General features: G+C 39.8%; 1 protein-coding gene across 1 annotated transcript; it reads right to left on the bottom strand.

Moving 5' to 3' along the window:
* Positions 1-608: 608 nt before the first annotated feature.
* Positions 609-13492, bottom strand: zdhhc13 (zinc finger DHHC-type palmitoyltransferase 13). The gene is made up of 17 exons (XM_034861721.1): positions 13351-13492; positions 10807-11009; positions 9710-9832; positions 9250-9327; positions 8378-8522; positions 8159-8223; positions 7569-7731; positions 6447-6572; positions 6213-6346; positions 5966-6066; positions 5395-5519; positions 5234-5296; positions 5045-5138; positions 3762-3845; positions 3337-3494; positions 2170-2267; positions 609-1220 (listed from the first exon to the last, which is right to left on the bottom strand). Exons 1-17 carry the CDS (start codon positions 13372-13374, stop codon positions 1082-1084), a joined length of 1923 nt encoding a protein of 640 aa, XP_034717612.1. The 5' UTR covers positions 13375-13492; the 3' UTR covers positions 609-1081.
* Positions 13493-14667: the final 1175 nt, after the last annotated feature.

Genomic DNA, 14667 nt, shown 5'->3' on the forward strand with positions numbered 1-14667 from the left:
CTACTTTTGTTCCCTTGAGTTTTAACCTTTAGACACTGAACACAGTGGCTGCCTAAACACACACTGTTCATTTTACACAGTACTTTGTCTCATTAGCTTCAGGCCCGTTAATAGTTAACGAGGCAAGAATAAAAAAAGAACCCGTTTGCTTAACAACAGTACAAACGGAGTCTTGACAAACAACCACAGAGTGGAACAGGTGTGGTGAGGGGCAGTGGATAGGACACATACCTTTGGTGTGGGAGATCCAGGTTCGTTTCTCACTGTGATACGTCAACCAACGTGTCCCTGAGGAAGACACTGAACCCCTAGTTGCTCCTGAGGTGTGAAACTTGCTTGTAAAAGTCCCCTTCTCTCACAGTGATCTCCCATGTCAGAGCATCCGTCATGTTTAAAGGTGGAGAATTGGCTTCTTAGAACATTAAACATGAGGTGGTAACATGTAATGTGATAAACCTGATATATAGCAATAAAGTCGCTCGGGATAAAAGCGTTAGCTAAATGACATGTACGAGCCTCACCATAGCAATATTTACTGACATTACTGACCATTATATTGTCCAAACCACCACATGTAGAGGCCCGTGAATCAACACAGAGGCAGTTAGAGACAGGCACAACATTGCTTTATTGAAGTATTATAGTGGTCATTCATTATTAAACACAAACAACTCTTAGAAAAGCCGTAAAACTAACTGTTTACACGTACAAAGATCCTGTTTCCTCCTACAATAGATGATAAAAATAGGCTTGATGTGTTCATAAAAAAACATCTCAAAACTTCAGTTACAATTTAGGCCTTTAAAGGTTTGTCAACCTCACCCAAATTAACACATTTGTGATTTTCATGTCACTTGCATTGGTCAAGTATAAGGCAGCAGCAGTCTGTACAAAGAGCAACTATATCAAACGATATCTACACAATGCTTTGTGTTTTGTTGTTTTCTAAACTTCTTTTATGGTGGTCTCGCTTCACAAGGAGCCAACCTGTTAAAAAAATAAATAAATACACTTTGTGCTTTTGGTCCAGAACCACTGTGAAAGTCTGACCGTTGACCCTGAGCGACGGGTGGTGGGGAGCTCAGACCATGTCGGTGTGTCCGAACATGCGCTGGTCGCGGTCGGGCGGGAACTGCTGCGTCCAGTCGATGATGGCCGGTTTGAAGAGGCCACAACAACGCATGTGGAAGAAGGACACCAGGTTCCGCACCACGCCCAGACTGCAGAGAGATGGTTCAGTCAGAGCCCCTTGATAAATGCACTTGTACTTTTTCACATGGCCAGGTATGGATTTACCACTGCCATCAAACCTTTTGCATGTCTAGCATTTTCAAAATTATATTTTTGTAATGGTTTTTATGTGTGCGAATGAATTGCTAGAGTGTTTTTGTGTTTGCGTTCCTAAAACGGCTCCTTGATCGACAAATGTAGTATTTTTGATTTAACTGACTTTATTGAGAGAGTATCAAGAGATGTATTAATGAAAATAAAATCTTGACTTTACCCCTGAATATGCACTACTTAAAATTTGAAATGTGTATGAATTTTTTTTTCTTCTTAGTGATTTGCTAAATCAAACCAGGTCCAGCACTGCTTCGAGCAGCAGTAGACCTCGAGAAGATCAGCTTAAACATGTTCAATATGATTTACGTCCTGGTTTCATTTCCACAGAGACTAAATATCCTGATTGACACTTTAGTATTAATAATAAATCAGAGCTTATGTACAGGGCACAAGACCTTGACTGAAAACCATAAAAAGGCTCCCTCTTAATTATAAAATAACCCAGCCATTAACTAAATACATTCATGCTCTGACGTCAAATATTGATTTAAAATTGTTTCTCGACTGAAATAACACACATGGCATTATAGAGCTGAACTGAAATGTGTTAAACAATTTTTTTGTAGGGCTGCCCCCTCTTAGGTGATTTGTAGTCTAATTTAGTCTTTAGTGGATACGTCATTTTTACGCTTTTACATGCTGAATGATTTATTTCCAAGAAACATCCCTGGGAAACCCTAGATTAAAAGTCATGCTTTTGTGTGATTCTTTGCAGAGAAACTCTGTTTTATAGATCAAACGGGCACAGATCTGTGGATAAAAGCAACACAAAGAAATGTGCCAAACATTCTAAATTAGTATTAGTAACAACTGAAATCAACTCACTTGTATGGATTCTGTCTGAGGGAGACGGATTGTCGGAGTTTCCTCTGGTGGAGCGTCAGGCTTGTCCTCTCTGCGGTGGTCAGTCCCAGGAAGGCAATCTGCTCCGACACAAAGAACAAACATCAATCTCACAGACAGAGGAGGCACTCATTGTGTGCATAAACACAGCAGGTCAGTGGACCGTGAAATGACAATTTGTGCACTGGCTCAACAGGGTGGCCTCTCTTGTGACTTTGAATTCAACCCTAAGGATCGGGCTGCACTGCTTGTCTCTACCTGCGTGTGACGGCTACCTCACTGAACAAATGTGGTGTCCACACAGACAGCGTTGCTCTGTCTACATTGGATTGGCATTCTATAATGACCAACAATTATATAACAAAAACCTTGTGTGGCGGAAACAGGAAGTGTTGAGCTAGGAATCAATTTTCAGATGTTTTTCACATCTGTAACATATTCTACAATTATAGACATTAAATAAGTGTAATTTTGCTGCTATAATATCACTATGAATAACAACAGATCATTTTCACTGTGTATTTTTGCTGAGAAGCACACACCTCAAGCAGAAACAATGGGCGACATGCAGAATCTCTGGTTCAGCCGCAGTCAAGTCACGCCTGAGCTGCGCTGTTGATGCAGGCTGTGTGGCTGCTCTAACCTGTTAACACGGGGCTGTGAGGCTGCTCTAACCTGTTAACACGGGGGCTGTGAGGCTGCTCTAACCTGTTAACACGGGGGCTGTGAGGCTGCTCTAACCTGTTAACACGGGGGCCAATTTGAATTTGTGGATTCTTTTTTGGGGCATTTTTAGGCCTTTATTTCCACAGGACATATGAATACATGAAAGGGGAGGGGGGGGAATGACATGCAGCAAAGGGCTGCAGGTCGGAGTCCAACATGCAGCCACTGCATCGAGGAGTGAACCTCTATATATGTGCGCCTGCTCTACCAACTGAGCTAACTCGGCCACAACCCAATTCAAATAGTAAGGTATTGTCTTGTTTTACATTAGCAATTTTAAAGTCCTTAATAAGAAATCCATTGGTGGCAACTTTAATCTTTAAAGTCAGAAAATTCTCCTAATTTTCAGTCTGGTTTTTAAGACGAGAGAACTCTGTTCGTAGGACCTTTCAGAGCTGTAGAAAGTTGTTAACATTCAGTTACCTGGTAGAGCTGCAGCAGCAGGATCAAGCCGGACCAGCAGGTGTGATAGAAGGCCAGAAAGAAGATGGCGAGCAGCCATGGGGAGCAGTTCACCAGGGCCGAGACGACGCCCCACAGGCCCTGCTCCTCATAACGCAGCACGCAGTGAGTCGACCAGTCTGGAAAGAATAAACACAGTACAGGCATGTGGATCCAGTGTAAATGTAAAACTGATAAAAGATACTGTCAGGGTCCAAAATGAGCAACATCTACCAGCCAAATGCTGGTAAAATATGCAAGTGGCTGGTAGATTTGCTTCACTTGCCAGCCAAAAGACAATGGTTACCTATTGAGTGGCTGGTAACAATCCCTAGCCTTTTGGCTGGTGGACAAAAAAGTTCATTCTGGACCCTAGATACGTTTTTTATGAATGTCAAGTTACTCACATGTGAGGCAACCGTAGAACATCCAGGCTCCCATCAGCACCAGGGAGAGCAGAAAGAGAATAAAGTAGTGGTGGTTCCTCGCACCTGGAATACGACAAATATGTGCAATGAGAGATCGCCTTAAACTTGTGAGAGAGCTGATCTGACACTGTAACAACAATGGCCATTACAATCACATCCTAACAATTTAAAACGCACAAGTAACATTCTCCGATAAATTAGTTAATGAGTTAGTGTACTGTAATAGCAGTTAAATGTATATTTTAACACATTTTCAACTTTGTTAATAGCATCAATTTGTTGTAATTTCCAATTTATACTCACTAATAGTCTCTAAAATGAACACAATTTATACTTGACAACACATGTTTATGTTAAGAAAAGTACTTGCCCTGAAATAATATAAAACAACACTTTAAATTAGCAGAATTTATTTCTTGGACAAGAATACATTAGGTTTTATTTAGAAAGATTTGTATGGTTGAGCATTCGAGAAGTATAACTCAATCCAAACCATCAGTAGATTCACTACAATTTCATTCATAGGACACATCTGACTCCCATTAAAAAGGCACCACATGAAAATAATTAATTGCCCATTATGCACTTTCTGTCCAATGAGAGCTCAAGGCACATATCTCCACATGTTCTGGGAGTGCTCTCCCGTTGGTCAGTTCCGCCTTGTTTAATATTACTGTGCCTCTCACTGTCAATGTTTTGATTCTGAATGACCTCTCTGCGACTCAAACGTGCTGTATTTGCTGAACTTACAGTTGCAAAGAAAATGATTGCAACCCGTTAAAACCACCCCACAACCTTTCTATCTGCACGTGGACCCTTTCCTACTTGGATGTAGTGTACATGGAACATGGGTTCATGGGACTCTGGACACTTGGCGAAGCATTGCAGACCTCTAACTTGTACAGATGTTTGGTCCCTTGACTTGTGTCTGCTGTTTGTATGTTTCTGCATGTTTTTTGTCTCCCTCCCTCCCGTTTCCCGAGTTTTTTTTTTTGGGTCCTGGGTTTCTAAGTCCCAGTGTTGTTTGTAACTGTTTGTAAATGTTTATGTTTTTAAATTTTAAATTCTTCTTCCTTATTTTTTCACAAACTAACTAAAATCAAATAATCTGAAACATACAGTATACATCCCTGGCCCAGTCTCACCACTATGTGTATTTTGATGCAGATGAAACCTTAATTACTAGATTAAAACACGTAAAAATACTTTATTGTATTTTCTGGAAGTTGTAATCACTTGTTACTTGCTACAATCTGTCATACCAATGCAGCCGTTGGTCCAGATGGAGTGGTGGTCATGCTTTGCCACACAGGCATCACAGTGGAAGCAGTGGTTTGTTCTCATTGGTTTCTTTATCTGTGAACAAGGCAATGTAAACCGCTAGGTTGTCACTGTTTGTGTTGATAGAAGACTGTTGCATTCAGGTGAAGGTGTTGCATTCAGAACCTCACCATGCAGGAAGTGCAGAATATTCTGGGGTCCAGACAGCCGGCTTCAGCCAACACCAGCACGTTCTGACAACGTAAACAAACACAACTCCGCTCATTTGTGCACAAAACACATAAATGTAAGATGATAGTATTCAGTGTTTAACTTTTAATGGCCCCCCCACCATTTTCTTCTCTTCTTCCGTTGCCTTGACGAAGCCTGGGTCGGTCCTGCAGGTGCGAAAGTAGTAGTATAGCAGAGTAGTGGCGTTCAGAGTGAACAAGACCTGAACTGTGGGGCTGGGCCCATGTGGGGTCAAAGGTCAAGGAACTCTTTATTCATCAATTTGATCAAAAGGACAGAATATCAAAAAGTACGTACAACTGATTTCAGGATGCTGCTTAGTTTATCCTGCTTAGTTTATAAGCTACTTATCACAGTGGATACTTTACTGGTTTAAGTCCAGCAAAGTTTGCACAGAACGCTTCCTACATTTCCAAGAATACCTCTAAAACTAATCAGAAATGGTGCTTGAAGGTGCGTGTATATATGTAACAATGGGAAAATATATTGTACTTAACATGCAACTTGCATTGTCGCTGCATTGCATTCTGGTTTTTTACAATCACAATCTTGTGAATGTAAAAAGATCTTTTCTTCCACGTCAGCATGCCCACCCTATGATGAAACAAGCATTGCAAAATAGCTGATTTGTAACTGTTTTAGGTTTGTTGTTTCCTTCGAACAAAGGATATCTGGCAAGAACCAGAGGAACCAGGTGACGAGCATCCAGAAAACCGAAGCCATCAGAGATGTAGCTGGTAGGAGGGTCTGAAAGGCTGGACTTGGTAAGTTCCTTTTTAGACACAAAAATTTCTTATTAACTGTCAAACAACCGAATTTGTACACCATGCTAATGGAATGATCACTGGAACAAAATGTGTGTTTTTTTTCTCCATTCACATGACACTCTAACAGTCAAAATGGCAGCTGTGTCCTCACCTTGTCGCCAGATTGATCACACCTATCACACAGGCCAGCAGGATCCCTTTGAGCAACCAGGACTCCGAGTTCATATCAACTATGGCGCCCACACTTCCAAACACGGCAGTGCAGAGCATAAACTGCAGAAAGACCTGCAAAATTCAAACAGGATGGTGTTACAGGAGATTTAGTGACCATATATTTTGTTTGTAATTTGAGATGTTATGTGTGTGTACTTTAGTATCGGTTTACCCTGTATCTGTTGACGACCCGCAGGCAGCGCGAGTTGGAGCGAATCCTCTCCTGTTTGACGTGGGTGAGCATGTGGATGAGCAGCGGGCTGTGCACCTGATGGGCCAAGTCGATGGGCGTGTGACCCTAAAGAAGAAGCATTAGAAACACCACAACGGCATGCATAGTTAATCCTTCAATTCAATATGTAAGTTAAATACAAGCCCATTTTCAGTGTATGTGCATTACTGGAAGGTCTTAAGTTTTCACATCACCCTCATTTAAGTTTCATTCTGAACCACGATTGAAACTAAACTAATCACAACAAGTGTGGAACGCAAATTTAAGGAACTTTAGCAGATCAATGTGAAAACAGCATTTTACTCTGCACATGTACTGCACATCATACGGTTACAATAAGCCAAACACATCTGTGAGTGGAGGGGGGCTCTCTCTATCTATTTATCTACCTAGTATCAGGTCTTTGAATTGTCTAAACCAAGGGTCTTCAATGTGTTTAAGCCAAGGACCCCTTAACTGAAAGGGAGATTTATTGTATAGAATAAAGGTTAATATTAGACTGGGCCAATAATGACATGTAGGGCGGCCCAAAGCCTTTATATACCTTTTTTGCATAGAATACTAAGCTTTTAAATAGCCTTGTAATTGTTGGCATGATTTTATAAATAATCTTTTACTGTTAAAGCATACATGTGGCAAAGTAAATCCAGAAGGATTAACTGTATCTGTAGATGGCTGCTTTAGTGACTACCTGTCCTTTAGGCCAGTAAGCCTATCATCAGTGGGGATTTATCAAAAATGAATTAGTAAAAGTTTGGAGGCACCCCCTGTTGAATATCCCTGGTCTAAACTATAAAATAAAACAGATGCTTTTGAGATTATGATTCCAGTAAGTTTTCAAATTAAAAGTAGAAGACTCAGAATCCCTATATGTGTTAAACATTTTCCCCTGAAAAGAAAAGTGCAACATGGATTCACTGTTGATTCCAGATGGTCCAAAGCATCCATTATTTCTCATCTTGCAAAATGTCCAGATTTTCTTTGGTCATTTAGCACTGAGAGAAATAACTTTTTCACTAGTGGCATTTGTTGCTTGCAGTGTGGCAGCAGACTGACACTTACGTTGATGTTTTCGGCGTCTATGCTGGCCCCGGCCTCCAGCAGGATGTGGGCCGCGTCCACGTTTCCTGCCAGCACGGCACAGTGCAGGGGAGTGTTCCTGTTCACTTTGTCCACAGCACTCACAGAAGCGTTATTTTTTATTAAGAAATTTGTGGGTTCAGGCCTAAAACAGAATAACATGAGCTGTTTATTTTTTAACAAAATCTCTAGATGCTAATGTCAAGAGGTCATGAAATAACTTGAAGTTTATTTTAGATACTTTACCCAGTCTACAGACTAACAGACTCCTCTCTGGACTATTCAAAAGTTGTGGTGTTTGTTTTTACATTTGAAGAACGGTTTCTGATATTTTTGCTGCTTTTTTTTATAAATACACAAAAGCATTTAAGAAAAAAGGGAAGTAGGTATTTATGTAAAACATGTGGGCGGGCAACATGTGCAGGATACTTAGATTCAAAACTCCAGGAAAATATACAAATCAGCAGACACAACCTCCATTCACAGGTTCACTAGTCAATATTTGGGTATTCCCATACTGACATGAAACCAGTGGGGTTAAACGTGCATCTGTAAAGGATTAGGATGCTTACCCAATAATCTTTTGGGCTGCTAACATCAGTGGTGTCTGTCCATTGCAGTCAGGTCCATCAACTTCCTGGAGGCAATGAGGCAATGAGAGCATTACCAAACAGTAACGGAAAAAGAAAAGAAACTTGAACCAAGTGAAAAAAGACCTCTAATAAGACAAAACAAATACAGGTGTTACGGAGTCTGTGTGTGTGTGTGTGTGTGTGTGTGTGGAGTCTGACCTGTCCCTTAGCCATAAGATAAGCAGCTATGGCCATGTGCTGGAAGAGAATAGCGAGGTGGAGGGCGCGGTAACCTTCTCCGTCTGCGATGGAGGGATCTGCTCCGTATCTCATCAGCTGGATCACCATGGGGAGATGGCCCTGCCTCATCATTGACAAAACCCACAGGCAGCTTTATGGAGGAATCCATTAACTAACTAGGTTTCTAAACAAAACACATCAAACCACACATCCCCCTCCAGAAAGCACTTTGGCCAAACAGAAAGAAAATGCATCATTCGTTTTGGGTTTCATTTCAGTTGGTGCAGTTGTGATGCAGCTACGCGTTCCTTTTAACTACACACTACCCGAAGACCATAATGGTTGTCCAAACTGTGACAACCAGCGCAAGGAGCAGGAGAAAACCTTTTGTTTAACATTTGACTAATCAGGAATAAATATGTTGGCATGTATATTAACATAATATATTTGTCTATACTTTACATTTTAATCAAGCATGATAATAATATACCTACTCATTTATGATAAAAACAAGCTTTAGTGCGTAACCTTTTGATATTAAGGAACGTTTGTTACATTCAAGCGATTGCCAAATGAGTTGCTACAAAAGCTAGTTAAGAATATCAGCTCCACACATCTCTCTCTGGATTTCTCAGTATGACTATGTTCAGAAGATTGTGGCGTCCGGTGACTTTCCCCGCGCAGAAACTCGAGTGAAGATAATGACCTCAATCATGTTTTAAAAAAAATGTAACATCCCTTTTAACACGTAAATGATATGTAAACAAGTGAACCAAGATAATTAATAAAACCTAGAATAAATAAAAAAAGAAAAACCCTAGCAACGAATCCCGTTATGGTAATTCAGTCACCTTATGGCCCAGTGAAGAGGAGTAGAGTTCAGGTCTCCTCCAAGCTGGTCTACTATCGACCCTTTGGAAATATAATACCTGTCAGGGAAGATAGAGAGAGCAGATCAGTGTTAAAACAAAAGTCTGTGTCAACATCTAAGAACAATTCAATTTGGTGCGTGTTGTATTTCAGTTCAGTTGTCTGTTTTTTCTTTTCTGGCTCAAAGCACTGTACTTCATTGCAGACGCTTCTGACAACAAGAAAGAATATACACAAAGTCCCTGAGGAAAGACTGACTGGAGCGGATTCTTTTCAATATTATGTTCAACTGATAGCAGCAACAAAATCCATTTGCCGCAAAGCAACGTTGTTACATTTTTCGAAAAGTGCACGTCAGGCTACGCCGTAGGTCATGGTCTCCCCAAACCTACGTACGTAGCCACGGCGTCGATTTACGCAGAAGTAGAAATCACGCTTTACTTGACCAGCTCTGAGCGGCTGTTGATAGCCGCCCAGTGCAGCAGAGTGACGTTCTCCTTGTCCGGCTGCCTGACGTCGTATCCTGCTTCCACCAGCTCCTTACAGCGCTCGAGGATGCCGAACCTGAGAGGATCACACAGAGAAAGACATTTTATTAACACACCAATACAAATAACTACCAACTATTTAATTAAAATTGAATTGAGACTAGTACTTTACGTTGCATAGTGCTCCACAATTATAAAACAAATAATTAAAATACAGAACCCGGAATAAAAGTAACAAAACTACAAGTAATTACTACTACCTTAGTAATTAAAAAACTCCTACTACTAATTATAACACATTTTCAACTAAATGCCACTTGATAGACAATAACTTGTCTACTGTGAGTAGATAGTAGAACATTAAGTTCAGGTAATCATAACTTTTATTCTCTGGGAATGAAATCTGCTGCATTTGTACAGTGGTTTTCACAATACTGAGGGATGAATCGAAAGACAGGACTCTGCGGATTCTTTACTTTTAATATCCCGTCTAACAAGAAGAGTGACCTTCGTTCTGCTGTATTTCAACTCAATAATCAGTTAGGAAGAGCAGCAGCACTTGAGTTTCCTAGTACTGCTGTGTGTACTAATCTCACTTAAAGCACAATGACAGGTGTGGGCAGCCTTGCCTTTTACTGTTATATTTCTAGGTTGCTTACAAACTGGAGCACAGAGCTGAAAGCTGCTGCACACGTGTTATTGCGCAACTCCTGTGCAAATACATTGAATAAATACTTTGTCAGATCCTGAAATTCACAGTGAAGAAACAAGGTGTGTAGTTACTTCTGAGCTCCATAAGTTTTAATATAACATCTCATGTCTTCCTAAAGTAATAATAAGAATTGTCTTAAAAGGTGTTATCAATGTTAGTTCTTGTTGCCTTTCGAAGTATTTTTCAAACAAAACGAGGCTAGCTTGCCCCTCCTTCCTTGTCATGCCGTCCCCTCTCCCTCCTTTCCGTGTTTCCACGCATTAACTTCCCCAACCCCTACCCTCATCTCCTTCTTGTTGGTTATTGGCTAGAACGCTTGGTCTGTTGTCTGTACTTACTGCGTTGCTTTCACTATGTCCCAACTGCCGCTGTCATCCATGTGCGACCGTCTCTTTGGCTGCTGACTGATGTCCATCGCCTGATCAGCGTTTTTGAACTGTCCTTGGAAAGGTGTCATGAAGGGGTGAGCCGCTCTCGGGCCGTGACTGTGAGAGTGACCTGGATGTCCGTGACTACAGCTGTCATGCATGTGGCCTTGATCCTGCAACACAATGAAAACACACACATTTGGTCCCAAGTGGTCCAGGTAGAAAACTTGAAGCATAACTCTCGCCAAAACACAACCTAGGGTCTTTTTGTGAATGTACCTGAGTCAAACTTTGGTTTAAACGCATAATTAGGACGAAGATTCCACTATTACGATGGACCGTATTTTCATTTTCGGTCAATTGGCCTTTTGAATGGGAGTGCTGGGGGCACTTCAATGATAGCTTCAAAATCACTATTTTTAAAACACTAAGCAGGCTCGACACAACATGACACGTTGCTCAAAGTATCACCAGGGGCTCTACACATTACCACAAGCATTGAGAGTATTGTTATTGTCACTTTAGCAGTTGGTTTTTCCGCTGGCTGGTATCTTGCCAGTCAAAAAGTCTCACACACAAACTATGTTCTCAATGCTGAGTTCATGTGTAGAGCCCCTGGTGATACTTTGAGCAAAGTGTCATGTTGTGTCGAGCCTTCTTAGTGTTTATAAAAAAAGTGATTTTGATGCTACCATAGTACTACCCTTGCACTCACATTCAAAAGGCCATTTGGCAGAAAATGAAAATATGGTCATTCTTAAAAGTGGCACTTCTGTCCTAATTGTGCTTTTAAACAAAAGTTTGACTCAGGGACATTCACAAAAAGACTGTAGGTGGCATTTTGCCAAGAGTTTAAGTAACTCATATTGGCAAAGAACAATTAGTTGTGATTTATGCCAGTCACACAACCAGACATCTGAGCCATCAAAGGGATGAAAGCTGGTTGCATTTTCTATTTGCTTTATACAATACGTAATAATGAGGTAAATAGTGAACATTTTGAACAGCAGCAAACAGCTAGAACAGTTTGATTTTTAAGAACGAGCAGAAGGGTTGAGCAATATGACAATGATATTTACCATCCCTGGTAAACTCAGAGATAATAAAGTGATTGCTGATGGATTGGGCAAAATAAACATTATTATCTTGTATAGAAACAAACTGCTGCTCAACTACTTTCAAGAAAATGTACTCAATTTTAGTCAATATGATGTAAAATTTTGTGCTTCAACAATTGGTCATTTGATAGAAAACCTATCGGCAACTGTTTTGATTATGAAGTAACATGATGTTGTATATTGGTTTTTTACATCACTGTATATTTATTGAACACTGATGGCATCTCCATGGGTTTTATAATGTGTTGGACATGTTTCTCTTTTCCTGACATTTAGAGACTAAATGCATAGTCAAATAATCACACAAAAAAATAATTGACAGATGATTAATCTGTCAATAATTGTATTTATATACATTGTATAAGCAATCACTAGTTGCAATCTTAAAATAAAACAATTTACTGTGGTAGATTATTCTATCCGTTGCAGCCACTCCTAACAAGCTGACTAGAAGATGATTGTGATAAACATAACATTCATATTATTTTGAAGATATAAATAGAAGAATGGGTAATGGTTTAATGAGACTGACTATATTCAATTTTCCCATTGCTGTTTGGTGGTTCTATATATTGCTATGGAGTTTTTATGCCATGGATGTGAGTGCGCCATGGAAGCTCATATTCTCTCATGACTCTGGATCCGGACAGATGTCATAAGGCATGAACTAACCGCTGTCTGGCTGTAATATTTATGAGTATCATCACATGTGGATTAACGACAAGCAGAACCGGAGTTAAGCTATGAAAGATGATTACAGTTTCGTAAAAAAGGCTGACATAAGAACGGTAATAAATGGGTAAACACACGCGTTGGCTGTCACTGCATCATCATGAAAAATCAAACAGACTTTCCATAACGTAGCCGTCAATGCCTTTACGCTAACAATTTTTTAAAAATCTTACCGTTAGTGTTGAGCTAGCTAGCTACGGTTTGCTACATTTCATTTCCTAGGACGGCGTAGACTCTTAATACATCCCTGGCAAACATAGGAAGTCATGAGCCGCCCCATTCTTCATCTGATTGGGTAAGAATTTCAAAGTAAGCCAATCAGAGGTAAAGTAGGGAAGAGTAGGGCGGGATATGCCTTCGCCATCCTAGGGGGAAAATACTCGCTTACCGTTAAAACGTCAGGTACCTAGCGGCAGGCTAACTACGCCCATTGGAGATGTCTCTGTTGATATGTATCAGGAAGGACAGGTTATTCCGCATTTACAGCAATTTACCGACGAGCTAAGCTTAGACAGCAGGCTAGCTAGTAAATGCTAACAAACTGCTGAGATAATAGTATTAGGACAAACTAACGTTTACGTTAACGTCAGCCAGGTCGACTCCAGATAAAAAAATAACAAAACAAGTTACCGACGCAGGTTATGAACACATTAAAGCGACTTACATTATGGTCCTCGTTCCAGTCCATCTTGTTGTGAAGGAACGAAGAGAAAGTTCCTGCTGCTGGACGGGCCAGAATCAACGTACAACATCCGCTGTGTTTTTTCAAAATAAAGGTTTTGAGGACACGGTTAATGATAAACACATCTGATGGTGTAAAATGCAGGATGGCAAACTCATAAATTATATCGAAGCTAATTTATGAGACATATGAATGCCTTGGCATGTATTTATATAAGTTACAAGGTTATTTTATCCACCATTTAACAACATGGTTGCACAATGAACTAAGATGTAGCCCCTTTACACTAAACACATAGAACATACGAGTATTTAAATTGCAAAAATAAATATGATATACACAGTTCATTATGTGCATACCTAGATACTTTGGTTTATAGTGGGAATGAGTGCAAAAGGTGGTGGAAAACTGGCAAAACAGAAATTTCCATGCCATCACTTTTAGAAAACATTCAAGTAACATCATTAATAATGATCAATCACTTTTATCCCCTGTATAACTTTAATCTAAAAACACATATTGACAGTTACCTTTGGGGATTGTTACCTGTTCTTGCATTGCAAATAACTTGCAAGTTGCAATCAAAGTAATTGGATGAGAAATGGTATTGTTTTATTACAATTCTATGCAACAGGGCTTTGAATAGGGTAATAAAATACACTAGGTGCTAATGATATGTAAGTTGAAAAGCCAATTTATTAACCTTCAATTTCAAGTGAATTACTTCTCATTTACATTATTTTATATTTATGTTTACATTAATTGTGCCATGATGACTAGATGTTATTTAGATGTCATCATTAACATCATGACCTGATTTGATTTAGTGATTAGCACCCAAGTGAGTGATAAAATGGAAGTTAATGCCTTTTGCCATAAAAGACAGAGTATAGTAACTTCTGAATAAGGGTCAAATGTCAAGTTTGAGTTGAAGATTTTTATGTAGATAATTAACTTCATAAAAATAAAAAAGGTCTCTTTGCTTTGTAGGGCAGTATACTATACAAGTCTCCCATGTATTTTTAGGATTATTTTTAAATCTTTAAAAAAAATCTTTCCTTTTTTTTTCTTTGGCCTTGTTTTGCTGAAACAAGTGAGTTTCCCGTCTGGGGATAAATAAAGGCTTGTTTTATCTTATCTCACAGGCATGGCCAGATCAACCTGCTAAGGGGCCTCAGAGTGGAAATTAGCGGGCGGGACTACTTTAATCAGATCCTAGGTCTCTTAGTATTAAGCTGTCATACTGCCCGGCCTGCGTTTGTTGTGTGATAAGTTAAATAAACACAAATTCATTTAGGA

The sequence above is a fragment of the Etheostoma cragini genome, chromosome 1 (assembly GCF_013103735.1).
Source record: "Etheostoma cragini isolate CJK2018 chromosome 1, CSU_Ecrag_1.0, whole genome shotgun sequence".
Taxonomy (NCBI): domain Eukaryota; kingdom Metazoa; phylum Chordata; class Actinopteri; order Perciformes; family Percidae; genus Etheostoma; species Etheostoma cragini.